The following is a 16,451-nucleotide window of genomic DNA, read 5'->3' on the forward strand; positions in this document are numbered from 1 at the left end:
TAGCAGCTTTTGTGAGCACAGGACCTCTGTGATTCTGCATGCAGTCACCTGTTAGCTTTTGATGGGATAGATGGGAAATGAATAGCTCCAACCTATTAGCTGGCTGCTCCTTAAACCACAATATTACATGTTAAATGTCTAGACTTTAAATAAGGAAGATGCGGTTTGTGAGTGTGGCTCCAGCAGCAGAGAAGAAAAGGGAGTATTGCTGATATTTACCTAAAGACCCTTTTTTCTTCCTTTTGATAATAAAAAGCTATTGACAACTAATTAAAAAAAATGTTTACAATATTTTTGATTGCAAAAAGGGATGACTAATATGACCAGTTTCAGACATTAAGACAAATCCCAGCAGCCATGCGACTAAGAGTACTGGCATTAATCAGCAGCACTTGTCAACTCTGGCTCGTATTGTACAGGGAATGATAAAAATGAAAGACTGAATTAAGGTCTGTCTTGCTACCCCATAAAATATTATTTTGTTGTGTACATAAACCTTTACCACATTGTTTTGAGGATGCTATGCATTTGCAGGGATGCAGCACATACAGTAAAACACTATAACTGGGTGAGCATGCAGTATATTATGGCTTTTCCCTGATTATAATTGAGAGTGATGCATCCCACAGTTTACCTGTTTAATTGTACCCATCTCTTTACTTTGGATTGTCCTCTACAGCTGTGAGCATGACTTCACGTGGAGGTACTAATATGTACTGCCTGGTGGTTGATTGAGTCACATAGTCACAACCGCACCCCAGTTCGCCACACTGGCCAAAATCCTTAACTGTGATCCTCACATGCTGGCTGATGGCATGTTTGTGGTTATTAGTTAATATGATGGTTACAATTAATTTGGGTAGGAAAATGTAGTGATTCAGTATGTGCCAGTCAGATAAAATAACATAATGTCTGTGGAAGAACACTGACCACTCTGTCTGGAACTGGATCTTTGACCTCTGAATTATGACATAGAGGAAGAGGTCATCCAGAGGTTATAGTGCAGTTCATTCATAATGAGTATATAGTATGTGACAGGAGTTTATGAGAGCTGTGCTTAACATTGCTTGACAGCAGCCTGAGTTTGCCTTAAATGTGGCAAGTAAGACGCCCTTTCACAGCACTTAAGTTACTGTCTCCTGTCCTCTCTCATTTTAAGCTCAGCTGCAGAAGTATACTGGGTGAAAAAAGATCTTTATTGAATTAGCTCCTGACTGTAGAGTTAACTGCATCAAGCTTAGAACTTCTTCTCAGGTCTTACGCCAGCAGGTTACTCTGCGTAAGGATCCCAGACCTCTGCATTGTCATTTTGTGTACACAGTCATACAGAAGTAAATCAGGCATTTACTCATATAAATCATAAAATTAAATAGAATAAACAACATTACATCTCCAAGATCATACAACATTAAAACCATGCATATTAAATGAAACCTGAGGCAAAATTTGTTTATGAACCAGATCCAGACTCCTAAACACTTTCATTGTGTTGTGTTCACCAACACAAACACTCGCTCCATCAAAGAACACAAAAATTACAGAATATGCAAATCACACACTTTATAGTGTAAATATAAAGAGTCTGTATTTTGCTCTGCGCTAACTTGCTCATTATAGATCTGTGTGGCCTTTGCGCAGGTCTACCTAACTTGACGTCAGAGATCACCCACTAAATAGGAGGCACATGGGAGTTAAGAGTGAAGGTTATTTTGAAAACCCCCATGCCAGACTGGCTTGGTTTGTCTGATTTGGTTTGGACCTCACATGGTCACCACGCCACTTGTCAAATGTTTGATCTGGTTTGAAATTGCTCTGGTGTGCAAGTGGCTATCACAGCTCCCAGTGGCAGCTAGACTCCTAAATGCAGGGTGCAGTGAAAGGCAAAGCCATAATGGCACCTCATTTCCAGTCAGCCAGAACATTCTCTCACTTTTCCAACAAAGTTTTTTTCTTCACTGAGAGAATCTGGCAATCTGGCCATGTAGGTTATGGTGACATGCAGAGAAAATCTCTCAGTGGAACCACTTCACTCACTGACTGATTATAATAAGTGTCTTTATACATGACTGTACAGTGAACATATTCTCAGAAAGTGGAGACACAAAAGGAAATTTTATCCACATGAATTATTATTAATTAATTATTTTTTTCTTATAATATACTTAACAAGATATGTTTTGATCATGCTCTTCTTAAACAGAGGCATGGCAACTCTGTAACTCTGCTTTTGGGGGTAAAGCTAAGTTAAACTTTGCTCATGTGCTCCTTATCTGTACTCCTTGGAGAAGGAAAGTCAATTTCCTCACAATGCAATCCACAATCACAAGCTGACATTCACTACACTCCAGCCAACAGCTTTTTTATGATTTACACATACAACGTAAATGCATATTACCAGAGAGGTCAGAGCACACAACCTTTCAGTTGTAGAGCTCCAGGAGCAGGTACAACGCTTGGTGTGATGCTAAAACATACCTCAGTAGGGATGGCCACATTTAGATAATTAACCCTGCAGCTTCTTGGTTACTAGACAATTTATGGACCATGTCAACTGAAAGGTGCAGATAAGGGGTTTCAGTGAAGACTACTTTACGCTTTCATTTCTAGTAAAACATAAATGGAAATTATATTATATTAATAAATAGAGCTGAAATGATAAGTCAATTATTCAAGCTGTTGATTGGCAGAAAAAAATGTTCAAATATTTTAATAATCAATTAATAATTTAATTTATTTTTCATGCAAAAATGCCATGGAAACATTCTCTTCTCTTCATTCTTAAATGTGAGGATTTGTTGCTTTCCTTTCTCTTATATGATAGTAAACTGAATATCTTTAGGTTTGGGACTGATGGCGGGATAAAACAAGAAATTTAAAGACAACCTTGAGCTCTGGGAAATGATAATCACTTGATTAATCGAGGAAATAATATTTGATTAATTGATAATGAAAATAATTGTTTGTTGCAGTTCTACGTGACTGATTACAAAAACCCTAAGACACTATGTTGTATGCAATTTGTTAGTATGTGCAATTTGCGGTGCATGGGATAAAACATGGAGAATTACAGGTATGGTCCTTCGGTAAGTTTTAGGACTTTGATTTTAGTGTTTAGACAGATTTAACTAGAGTAAGACAGATTAACTTTAATGAGACCATTGTGTTGGCACAATAACTTAAATACATGCAAGCTCACGTTTTTGATAGATCATTTTGTGCATCACATCTGTCGAGACAGAGGATAAAATGATTGCTGCCGTGATAACTTTCCAGAGTTGTAAAATCTTCCCAAATACCTTCGTGAGTTGTCTCACCAGTACCTGAAGCACCACACCCCTTGTATTATCTGCAGTTTTCAGGCTGAACACCCAGTTAGTCGTTTTCAGGCCTAATTTTTATTTTATATCAGTTTATCAAAACATATTTTAATACCTAGTTTTTCATTCTATAAAAGCACTGGTAAATTTCCCTGTCCAAGAGTCTTTGCTTGTTGACTCATTTTAAGTGGCTCTCAGTTAATAACATTAGCTTGATGCCCGAAAACCCACTACCAAGCCTTTGAATTTTCTTTGCGGTCATCCTGACACACATTCCTTGTTGTTTTGCAAGTGGAGTGAAGTAGTTACATCACATGAAGCATCTGCAGCTCTGGATTTGTGGTTCAGCTCATGATGTTGAGTTACATCATTCCCTGCATGCAGTTTGTCCTCAGACATGTTGACAAGAATTACTCATAAATAATCTGTCACATGGAGTAAAAAGTTGTTTTTTAGTCGTAAGTCAAGTAATTATATTATACCTCTTGGTGTCTTGGCTGTATTGAAACAGTGGCACAGTGGTAACTGAGGGATTTTTTCTCCTTTAATGACACTGGGTTGAGGGGATATATGTATCAATCATGCCTGAGATGTGAGAATACCCACTTGTGTAAGCTCAAAATGTGGGCTCCCCCTGCAAGCGTGGGTCCCTGCTGAAACTATGCACTTCATTTTAGAGCTCTTTTTCTGCAATGACACGATGCTGTGCATGGATCATTTGATGAAATAGTCTAGTTTACACTACATACTAGTCTGTCAGTAGAGTTGTACGTACCCAGCTGGACACTGCTGATTATAGGATTGTGTTTCAGTGGAATCAAGCACAGCAGCAGCGAATGTCATTCTGTTCAGCGCCGATAAAATGACTGTTAATACTTGCAAAGCCATGAATGACATATTTTACATCCTCGTGACTCACTGAGAGTTTTAAAAGCAATCATAAATTAGATACATGGGAAATACTGCTCTCAAATAAAAAAATAATTAGGGAAACAGTGTGTTACTGTGTTTTTTGTGCAGTGGCATTTATCTAGCAAAAGGACACTTCATTTACAGTCAAGCTAATTATTTGGAACCGTGATCCAAGATTATATATCTGCGATGAAATGTCCTGTTTCCATGTGGTTTTGTCACAGCTTGTGCCACCCAAACCCCAAACACGCGTTTTTCCACATGGGTTGAAAGACACAAGTGACACACCAGTGTTAGAGTGGCTTAGAAAAACATTTCTGCCACCAAGTATGTGTGGCAATGCTGTGAACACTGGAATAAATAAAATGGCCTGTATATTATTCACTTTTATGATTTTAATAGTAAAAATAATCATGAGGGTGGTTTTAAAATCTGAATAATTATTATGTTGATTGTAGCTTCTTTTTTTTTTTAAGGATACCATGAGGAGCATCCTGCTGCCACACTGATGTCATTGGCTCAGTATTTGGTGATGTTAGCAATTTGTGCATGTGCAGTTACACTCATTTAAACTGCTAAACACAAAACCAGTAAAATAAGAGCCAGACAGCATCTCTTGTGGTCCAGAAAACAAAATATCTGTGCAAGAATAGCTTTTGACCTAAGTGTCTCTCATATGTTCTTTCCTCGTGCCTCCAGATTGGAATGTTTTTCCGACTGAGGCAATATGCCATAAGAGCATAAATTACACACAGGAAACAATCTGTGGTATATTTTTTGGCATATGAATTAAATATATGAACAGTAGGGTAAATAGTCAGCAGTGTTATTCCATTATATGTAGTGCAACCTTTTCTAAATTAAAATCTTTCTAAGGAACAAACATGATTGGTCATTTAACCTTTTTAGATGTCTTTTGGCATGCTTTCAAAATTGCCTGTGGTTTTTAATCACAATGCTGTGGTGATATATGACGTTAAATCTCACAAACAATTCAAATTGTTCATAGATGACTAAACTTTTTCTGTTTTTTAGTCATCTCCATGTCTGCTTAAAAAATCATGAGTATATTTTGGTTATGGAATTGCAATAAAACAAAGTAAAAACACAAATGCATGTTGTGGAACGGGCAATAAAACTCTATTGTTTATATAACTATATTCCACTTGTGGCTTCTTCGTCCTTTGTGTTTGGTTCCATGACCAACGCTGAACAATGTTTTGAAGGGATTCCACTGTTCAGAGGACAATTCATCTGTCAGGCTGCTGCACCTGCATTACTGGGTCTGTGACATGTCACTTAGCGAAAGTTCAATCGGGAAAACTATCTTCATGCTTATTTTATTTTATTTTTTCTTTCATTGGGTCCTTCCACTGAGCTCATCAGGAATCTTGCTCCACATCTTCACCAGCACCAGTGTCTAGACTCCATTAGGGAGATATTCCTGTTCTGCTGTTGTAACATCCCCCATAAAATGATGATTCCAAAGACTCTTCAGTTTTTCTTGTTGTGAGAAATGTCAAATAAATTGATTCCATTACTCTTTAAGCCCTTCTTTCAGCCAGTCTCTGCTGATTGAAATATAATTGGTACGTGGAGCAGTTTGGTGAGTTATTAGGGTATTCTTAGATCCATTCAAAAAATATGGTATTGTGGCTTTATAACAGGAATTGCTCTATTATATGAAGTAGAGAAGTTCCCATGGTGTGGTCTGATGATCTCCAGGCATGCCTCAAGAGATTGTCGGGGTCCCTTGCAATCACATTTGCACTATAAAAGTGACTTTTATTCGAACCCCTTCCAGGTTATTGTCCTGGGAAGAAATTCAGTGTATTTTGATCAGCAAACTGAATTCACATTTTGTTGCAGCAGAAAATGTTACCACCACACAGCCAGCCATTTAAAAAAAAGAAAAAAACTTACCCCACATAAACCACTGCCTAAGCAAAAAATAATACAACCACTATCGTAATAAAGACTCACTGGTTGAGGTGGACTGGTTGGCCGTAGAGAAGGGAAAATGGCATCAAACTCTTTCGTAAGGCCTGCTTACCACTAGTGGGGAAAAAGAGTGGTTTGGGGTTTGTGGTGTATCATAACCTAAATAAATTAAACAACTGATACAAAAGATCTTTATTTGTCAACATGTAATGTGACTAAAACATGTAATATTGTTTCAGTTCATTAAAGCTGCTGCATAAAAAATGCCACAAAGCATTAAATCAAGAGGGCAAAACTTTACTCCTGAAAAATAAGTTAATTTTTTATCCTGATTTGTGTGTATACAAGAGTCTTAAGTATCCATCCCTCGCACCCTGCTGTTGAAGGCAAGTCTGTTGTTGGCACATGCGAAAGCCTTCAGAGCACTTGTGTAAAAGGCATTAAAATTCCCCGCGCAATAAAACTGTTATTTATAGGACCGTAACAGCCTTGTAGTTTGTCTTACACAAACCCCAGAGGAGGAACCAAGACACTCAATCCTCCCATAGACACTCACTGCGAAGGCTACTGCAACACATGGCCCCTCCGCTGGTTTGTATAGCTTCCTGATGCAAAGCAGTGAAGTTGCTTCTTTATTTTTTTCACCCACATGAAAGCTTAAAACTTTATTGAAAATTAAGCGGATAAGAATTTGCGGCAAAAAGCGGAGAGCAAGAAAGGGGTAACAAAAGGACAGAGCAAAATAGGTGCTCTCAGTAACCCGTGTGATGTCATTGGGAAAAGTGTGTAATATTGTTAAACTATACAAAAAAAAAAAAAGACAAACTTGCGGCGGTGGAAGAAATATTCAGATCCTTTACTTGAGTAAAAGTACCAATCCAGCAATGTAAAAATACTCCATTACAAGTAAAAGTCCTGCATGAAAACTCCCACTTAATTATAAGTACATAAGTATTAGCAGCAAAATGTATTTAAAGTGTTAAAGTAAAAGTAGTGGTTTGGTCTGTCTGACCGATATATTATTACATGTGACATCATTAGATTATTAATACTGAAGCATCAGTGTGTAAGCAGCATGTTACTGTTGTAGCTGCTGGAGGTGGAGCTAGTTTGAACTACTTTATATACAGTTAGCTAGTTTAGTCCAGTGGATCCCGACCTAGGGGTCGGGCCCCTCCAAAGGGTCACCAGATAAATCTTAAGGGTTGTGAGATGATTAATGGGAGAAGAAAGAAGAAAAAACAAAGTTAAACAAATCTGTTTTCAGTTTTTGGATTTTTTTCTCTAATGTTTGATTTTTGGTGAAATATTGGATCATTTGAACATTTATTGAAATGGAACCATGTGAGAAGTTTTGAGGGATTTTTTTTTATTTATTTATTTATTTTTTGGCGGAGCTGTTAACAAGTCATAGTAATCTGAAATGTGACCCTGACTACACACTGCTTTTTGTAAGATGTCAAACGCCAAAAAGTTTGGAAACTACTGGTCTAATCTTTGTCTGCAATTTAAAAGCTTGTTATATTATCAGTTGTGTCAAATCTTCATCTGAAAAGTAACTAAAGCTGTCAAATAAATGTAGTGGAGTAGAAAGTACAATATTTCCCTCTGAAATGTAGTGAGTAGCATAAAGTATAAAGTAGCATAAAACGTAAATACTCAAGTAAAGTACAAGTACCTCAAAACTGTACTTAAGTATGGTACTTAAGAAAATGTACTTAGTTATTTCCCACCACTGCAAACTGATTACACAACACTTGCGTCAAGGAAGAATGTGTCAATCACTTGTTAAAATTCAAAATAAAGGAATTAGCAATCAGAGAAAAAGGTTCTGCAAAAAAACAGAGAAGTCATCACAGACACAGGGTCAGCAGAGTTCAGAAGCTCCACAATGTCACTGTTGTGAAAGCAAACTTTACTGAGAATTAGTTAAGATATGAAATGGCTCTTCCATGAGTCCCAGCATCCTCAACTCCTTCTCTCTACAGGTACCTCAGAATACGAGTAGGATTTTCCAGTTGCAGTTGCTGAAAGGGGAAAACCCTCAATTAGTTCATAGAAAGGACTCAATTATACTTCTTTTCGTCTTAAGTATGGGAAACAAAAGCATCTCTCCTGATGATAGCTAACACTGCGGCACCCCACTGCCACAAAAACCTGCAAAATAGCAGGAATCTGTCATTTTTGGACAAAATCTTGATGACAGGGCAAGCCCAGGTCTGGAAACGGATTTAGAAACTTGTGCTTGATCATATCAGGATTTTGTATGGGCCTTTGCATCCAACTTTCCCTAGTCACCACAAAAATATGAGCATCTGTAAGTACATTTAATGTACAGAGGGATATAACATGGTGACAGTAGACAGACTGACGACAGATACAGTGCATTTTTACAGCATATTCTTCCTCAAAAAAGCAACAGGCTCTCATATGAAAGTCTTGTGCAATAGACAGTTAGGTAACAAACCATAAGTTCCTTAATTAAAATGAAATAAGAGCATCAGGTCTATGATGCTACATATTGTTTTATGTAATACACAGTAATTGGTTGTCTGTGTGACGACAAATGGGTGAGTCAGTGAAAGTAGTAACATCACATCAAAGTGTGTCACTCAAGTAAGGATATACAATATGACTCATTTCAGAAGACGACATGTTATTCGTGACTGCAGGAACATTTGTCTTTCAATAACTTTTTATATGTCTTTTTCATAAAGCAAAGCACCATCTGTGTGTAGTACATGTGGATTTTAGTTGTAATGTAGTTGGCTTTTGTTGACTTTGCACAAAAATGCAGTCACACTCATACCTCATCCACTGATCAACTCTGAAAGCAAGTTTCAATGAATAACCACAAATGGTGTAATGAGGAGTTTCATCAAATTATCACCTTCTTTGTTTCATTGCCTCCCACTATCTTCAACATGGCCTAGCTGACCACTGAGAGGTGTAGATCATTACCACATTTCATGCTGCCCACATATTTTATTTCATTGCAGTCAGTTTTTGTAGAAAATAATACCCTTAAATATGTTTGTGGCAACTGCTAAATCAAAGACTGGACTTTATTGGATGATCACTAGCTAGAAGCCTAGATTGTTGAGAAAATTTGGACAGAAAGAAACACTCATCACTGACTGTCAAAGTGCCCCTTAGCCCTGAAACTACTTAGTGCTGTTTGAATCTACTTAGCGGGCAGTGGTAGAGGCTGGGCAGGGTGAATGAATGAAACTGTGCCACTGTGCTGTGATAGAAAGGGCAAATTTGAGTAAAGTAGGGCGTGCATGCTCAGTAAACATTCTCTGAATTAATAAATTCACCTCTAATCAGGTGTTTGACGTCTTTCTCTTGCAATAAACCTCGTGTCCTAACAGACCCAGTTAGTGAACAAACACATATATATAGTTTTGGTAGTTTAATTTCTCTTACACAATCATTTATAGCAATACTCAACATTTTCATATCAGCAAATGCCTGGTTTGCTACATATTGTTGCTGACTGATATAACACAATAGGGTTTCCCAGTTCGTGAGAGGTTTTGACTCTGTTGTTGTAGTGTCTGGTTGCTCCTGCCTGGGAAAATTCTGCCCAGCGGTTCTCCTATTTATTTCTGTGCATACAAGAATTTCAGCACTGGGCACAGTAAGTGGTATGTAATGTAATGATAATCACCGTGGCTGAACAGAAAAAAGTGCCAACCGCTAAAACTCAAATTTAATCAAAGGACTACATGTATGATGTCACACTGTTTTATTCACAAAGTGATTGCTTAGAAGTGCAGACGTGTAATGACAGCTGCTTTAAAAAAGCTATACACATTATTTCATATGGGTGTCAGAGAAGCAGCTTGTTATTACAACAGAGCATAGTGGCTGTGTCATGTTCCTTGGAATAAAGGAGGTTCCTTCCTGAGAATTGCTGCAGAAAAATATGACTACAATTGTTTGATTTTCTTTATTTGTTTTTTAACCAAATATTCTTAAATTCTGCTTTTGTAGTTTGGTTTTCAATACCCAATGATGTTATAAGTGCTGCTTTAGGTGCTTTTCCACACTCTTTAGAGTATAGTTGCAGGAAGATAGACTGAAAGTTTTTGCTTTAAAAATTACTGGGTTCATAGTGAGTTATTGTGATATTTAATACATACAGTAAGTAGTTGTCCTCATCAGCCAAGTCCTGGTGTGCCACCAAAGACAATAAGCAGTGCATGTTGTGAAGGCTGACAAAATATGATTGCCTAAGCAAGTGAATGTCAGCTGTGTGACAGCACTGCTGCTGTCTATCATCCTAATATTACTTTTGCTACAGAATGTAACACGCACACACAAAACACATCCAACACACCTATTAGAATCAAATTTTCAGGCTGGTATAACTCTAAGATAAATGTGATATATTGCACAGAAAATTGGGGGATTTATTGATTTTCTTCCATCACATTGAAATCTTCTGCACAGTCATTTGGGGATTTTCATGTGCTCATGCTCTGCTATAACAAAATTACTTGTTTTTTTTTTAGGGTGGTATTGATCCAGTAAACATGCGACTATGAGGGGTATTCGCTTTTCAGCACAGCAAATACTGCCACTCTGTGTTCCAAAACAGATGGTGCTGCCTGAGAATACAACCCCGCTCCTGCAGACTGCTCCAGAATCATCTCACACTGCAAAAAGTATCCGTGTCTAACGCGGCCTTTTATTTCGTTTCAGAGTGTATACATATTTTTCTTAAAATGAGTGAAACAACTTTTCTAGGTTTCAGTCAAGGTTTTTAGCATTAATTAAGAAATGTACCAATTTTAACATATTTGAACATGTAATGTTTCTAGAACATTCCTACTCAGGCTCAAGCCTTAAACACTGCAAATAAGTTGAAATAAAGTTAATATACAACTAATAAGATTAGATTACACGTTATGAAATTAGATGAGTCTCTTAGATGTACATATTCTTCTCAGCAGGTAGCTATAAGCATCAGTGTCAGGCTCTAAAACATATCAGAAAGACAGTGATTCACGGTTGTATGTTTTAGGTTGCTGTATTGTAGTAAAACCATCTATGCTCTAAGTTAAATCGCTCGTTCACTGGACCTCTGTGGTGCTACAAAAGATTTTTTCTGAAAAGGTTTCATATAACCCTAAAATGAATGAGCAATCCCAAGAACCTTTTCCTGGGCTGTTAAAAAGATTCTTTAAAGCACTAATGGATTATTTTAGCCTTTTGCAACATAAAGTTCTTATAACATCAAAAGAGTTTTAAAAGACTTTTATACACCCAATTAAAAAACGACTTTTATGGTACAGTAAAGACTCATTTAAGACAGTAGTATATCAGCAATATGACAAATATTATGTTATATATATCATGTTCTATTATTATCACAGTCTGTGTCTTGAGGAGTCTTACTCAACCTCCTTTTTCTGTGCAGACAGGTGGCTGTCTGGACACTGACGCACACACATCCAAGGCAACCTCAGTCAAAACATAAATCGTGATCCCCAGCATGGGCTGTGTTCTGTGGTCCCTCTGTAAAAAACTACTAGATATACAAGATATCTCCAAGATCTACATGACCTTACAAATTGCATCTGACCTAATGATGTATTTTTACCAATGGGACAATCTCATTCTCATGAATACACATTGATAACTCAGTTTTAATGAGGCTCTCTATTTAATTTGAATCATTTTACTGTGTGAACCATCAGATCCACTTCTCTTGTGGTAGCAGATGTCACCACTATGCCTAAAGTTCATTTTCCATTAACCTCTTTGAGCAAAAATGCCTAAATCTGATATGCCATTAATTAGCATTCATTCAGAGTCTAACTTTTCTTACAAATAAATTTTTGATGGTGCTGTGATTGGGAAAAGATATCTCCATGTCTTAGATGTGTCTAGAAGATGTTTAGATTACGAAAATTACCCTTGATCCTGGAGAAGTCCATTAACTGCACTGAAGATAATTTAAATTCTTTAATTCATCTGGCAGAATTGGTCTGTGATTAAAAAAGGAAAAAAAAAAGTATGTCATTCACATTTGCACAGTAGAATGTTTGACTTACTAAGATGTTTCGCAGGGCAGGCGGTTGGCTGGCATCTCAGAAGTAATTTCTCTGCCAAAGTCGCTCTTCAGCTCTTAAGGCGCAGCCTTTGAAACCACCTTCAGTTTCAGCTGCTGCATCTCAGCCAGAGGTCTAAAGTTAAAAAAAAAATGGACATTTTGATAGCAAATAGCCTATCTCATTTCCTCCAAACCCCCGATGACCGGAGCTTGTATCATTTAATTAATCCCTAACATGACGTGCTCAAAGGCAGGTAGAGAAAACAGGGAGTTGGCGAGGAAGGAGGACCATTACGCAGGTTTGTCATGACATCACCATGGGCTGGCTATAAAGCGGTGAGGACTAATACACAGAGTTAGAAGAGCACTTGAGGAGCCTTGGAGTAAAGGACGGACTTGAAGCCTTTTATGTTTAACAGCTGATTGTCTGCTACAGCCGTTCCTCTTTCTGAACTTCAGCGCAGAGGAATCCCTTAGAGAATACAAGACTTGTCAAAATGAACTTGTCGTACTTGGTAGCTTGTGGACTTATGGTCACCCTGCTTTCAGTAAGGATGGGGGCAAAACCTTTATCTCAGGCACAGCAGAAGGTAAGAAGAAGTCATTAATATCCATGTTACTGAGAACTCACACTGTTTGATTCGCACTGTTAGCTGTGAGAACTGAATGCTGGGTTCAGGAGTGAACAGCTGTTCTGTGGTCCAGCCGCTCAAGTCTGTTGTTTTACGCATCATATTTCATAATTTCAGTCATGCTTAGCAATTCTGTGAAAGCATTTTTTTCCACTCTCTGAATCTAAAATATCCCGGCAAATGTTTTCTTCTTTTTTTTAAAGACACAGCATGTTTTATACCCAATTATGTCCAACCCCGGTTGATCTAAACGACCGTATTTTGCTCCCCGGCATCATTTGTCAGTTTTAGGTTTTAAGCGCCTTGAAGTCATTTGAAAAGCGCTCCAAAAGAAAAAAATAAGCCAAAGCCTTTAGGCAGGAAACACTAAAATAAAAAAAAGTTTTTAAGCTTTAAGAAACGACTTTACATGATGAAGATATTCAGGTTCAATCTTCCGATTGTTTGCCAGAATTGAACTGCAACAAACTAAGGTTTTTGTGCGTAAAATTCCCTTTACGCATAGAATTAGCTTTTAGAATCAACTGAATAACAGAAATTATCATTTGAAATGAGACTTTCGTTATTAGCACAGATATTTTGAATTAGGATGGCCGCAAGTTGATGCCACACTCTGCGTCCAGACCAGAGCGAGCTACAGGCACCTGCCTCACATGACTCTCCACTGAAGGCGACAGTGATGTCTTAAATGTTATAGGTGACCTGTTACATCGTGAAAATATAAATACAGTAACTTTGCATGAAATTTAACTATATAAAGGATTTCCTTGACGTTTAAATGGAGTAGTTAACTGCGGCATCTGTGAATCTATCCGGCAGTTTTTGGTCAGACAGAAACACCATCCCAGTCATCTCAGTAATTTGACTAAAATAACAAATACTTTCCCTCTCAGTCAATTCACGGTGTTCTTGAAAGTGCCTAAATTTGCAACAAGTTGATTTATGCCCAAATTCAAATGAAAGCGTTATGCAAACGGCTGCTCTGCTCAGACACCAAATGTGCATTTCAATTGTATTGAAAGCATTTTGCAACAACGTATTTGCCGAAGGAAGTAATCATTCATTTATTTTCTAAATCTTTGTTTCAGTCTCTTAGAAGTTTGCTGGGGGAGGAGCTGGCAGAGTTTCTGGAGTCGGAGGAGAGGGAGAGGCGGCTAGACACTGTGCGCTCAAGGATACGGTTACTGCGAGATTTACGCATGGACACCCGGGCCAGAGGGATGTGGGCTCGACTCCTTAACGACCAGCCCGCACCCAGGAGACACAAAACTGGAAACAAGAAAGGGGGGTCCACATCGCGGAGTGGCTGCTTCGGACACAAGATGGACAGGATAGGGACCATCAGCGGCATGGGTTGCTAGGGTTGGAGCAGCGCTGTGATGGTGAGTGTTTTTTTTTCTCCTTTTTTTCATACTAGAGTCCCACTTCACACTTAGATTCACTATAACCTAACATAATGCAGACACAACCAGGAGTGACAAAATGAGGAAATAATGTGCAGAGATGAAAGAATTGTGGGGTAATGGGAAGCAGGGGCAGAGACAGGAAGGGGGAGAAACATTCGAGAGAGCAAAGCGAATGGTCTAGTTTATAGAGGGATGGTGCAAAGTGTAGGATCAACGGGCAGGACAACGAACAATATGATAATATGAGGAAAGAGAGAAGAAAAAGAGAGAGGAAAGCCTTAAAATTACATTTGTTAATGGTCAACTAAGGACCCCGTGTAGAATGAAAGAACAAAGAAGAGGAACAGAGGATGTAAGCAAGAGAAAAAGAAAGAGAAAAGCTGCTTTGTGTTCATTAAATGTCCTAAATGTTCTCATGTGCAAAACGAACCATAAGGGAAGGAAGGAAGGAAGGAAGGAGGGAAAGAAGGAAAGAAGGGGGGGGAGAAAAAGAAAGCAAGAAAGAAAAGAAAACACAGAAAAGAGGTTCAAGTCAGATAATCGTTTTTCTTGATGGTTGTCTCTCTGTGTGCTTTGCAGCCACTGTGGGGCCAGCTGGAATAAAAAATAGGCCTTAGTGGAAGCAATAGCAAGTGCAGATCCATGACCAAGCATGGTTGCATTGTATCATTAATTCACAGTCTACTACTACATACTTGGGTTGATGCTAAGCTGTCTCAAATTAATGATATCATCAAACCTTGACCTATACTCTAGCAGTGTTCTGATCTTAGACAGGACCCCCCCCCCCCCACCCCCCCCCCAGGAGACAGCAGGAAAGCCCACTTAAACTGATGTAAACTGATGTGTGGGCAGCAATCCAGTGGGTACTTAGGAAGTCCACTCTTGTAACTGTGCACATCATCATGAATGATCCCATCTGCTTCATCTAGAAAACAAGAAGCATATAAGGAAAAATAAGAAGACAGGGAGAGATGGAAGAGGTGCAAACGCACACACAATTATACTTGAAAACACAGCACCCTGTTGTGGCAGGGATCTTTCTGGGAAAGCCATTCTCTGTACCCAAGTGATAAAAAGAAAAACTAAGTAGCTGTGTTTGTGAATGAAGTAATCAGGAATCTAGGTGACGCAGAATTAGCCCTGAAGCTCAAGGCCTCCTTGTGGTTGTGGCAAAGTGTGAAATCCTGATGGGGGAGTGTGATTTTGTGACTAAGTTAGTGAGCATTTTTCATGAGTTGACACGTCTTTCCTCCCATCGGCTCCGATGTTTCGTAAATTTGGAAGTCTGTGAGATGTGAAAGAGACCGGGGGGCAAAGAATGATGGGAGCCTGGATGCTGGATGACTGACTTTACATAATAGATAATAACTGCTAAATCAATAAATGGACTTGTGGTTTTTTTTTTAAAAGTTGTTTATGAAAGCTCAGTCTAACCTTTCCTCTCCTGTTTCCTCTCTTTCTCTAGATCTCTGGACGATGGGTTTGGACAACAAAGGTTCAGTTTGTTCTTACCTGAGGGGAAAAAAACAAAAAAACTCATCAAGTGACAGATTTTCGGTACGAAAGTCACCATGACCAGCATAGAGAGAGACTGAGATGACAATGCTACAAAACCCTCATATAAATATATATATATTATAAATATGCAGGTATATATACATATATGTATACCATACGGAATGGTCAACAGATACAAACACAGATGCATACTACAAGATGGCGGACAATGGTGTAAAAACTACAAACCGCAAAGCTGTATATTGTTGCTGCTGCTGCTGCTGCTGCTGTACATTCATGTACTTCATCTTCCCTGCATAAATGTATTTATGTTAAAAACTATTTATATGTTTATAAAAAAAGAGATATTTATAAATATGAGTTTTATTTATGTAACATTTTGAAAATGGATGCAAACTGCAGGTCAATTCTGTTTGTAACTTTTTTCTTTTGTTTCAAATAGTTGTAAATGTTTTCAAAAATGATAAAAAGAACATTCCATGTGCACTTACACGTATGCTCTCTTTGTTTTATGTTTGAGTGAAATTGGTCAATTCTAATCATTGGACATTTTTTGGCTTGTGGGTGAAATACTGGTATCTTGAACATATTAGTTTGAAAGGGCTTCATTAGCAGAAAGAGTCATAGAACTATCAAAACCAATAGGGCCTCATGTAAC

At 38.1% G+C, this 16,451-nt stretch overlaps 1 protein-coding gene across 1 annotated transcript; it reads left to right on the forward strand.

The window, feature by feature from the left end:
- The first annotated feature begins 12,580 nt into the window (after positions 1 to 12,580).
- Positions 12,581 to 16,372, forward strand: nppc (natriuretic peptide C). Its single transcript, XM_067598101.1, has 3 exons — positions 12,581 to 12,824; positions 13,955 to 14,248; positions 15,741 to 16,372. Exons 1-2 carry the CDS (start codon positions 12,732 to 12,734, stop codon positions 14,225 to 14,227), a joined length of 366 nt encoding a protein of 121 aa, XP_067454202.1. The 5' UTR covers positions 12,581 to 12,731; the 3' UTR covers positions 14,228 to 14,248; positions 15,741 to 16,372.
- The last annotated feature ends 79 nt before the right edge of the window (positions 16,373 to 16,451 follow it).

This window comes from Thunnus thynnus, chromosome 8, assembly GCF_963924715.1.
Source record: "Thunnus thynnus chromosome 8, fThuThy2.1, whole genome shotgun sequence".
Classification (NCBI taxonomy): Eukaryota; Metazoa; Chordata; class Actinopteri; order Scombriformes; family Scombridae; genus Thunnus; species Thunnus thynnus.

Bases quoted from the DNA above. Each gene is read 5' to 3' on its own strand.
- nppc (XM_067598101.1), top strand. From the start codon at position 12,732: ATGAACTTGTCGTACTTGGTAGCTTGTGGACTTATGGTCACCCTGCTT. The intron at 12,825-13,954 runs GTAAGAAGAAGT...TCTTTGTTTCAG, and splicing joins TATCTCAGGCACAGCAGAAG to TCTCTTAGAAGTTTGCTGGG.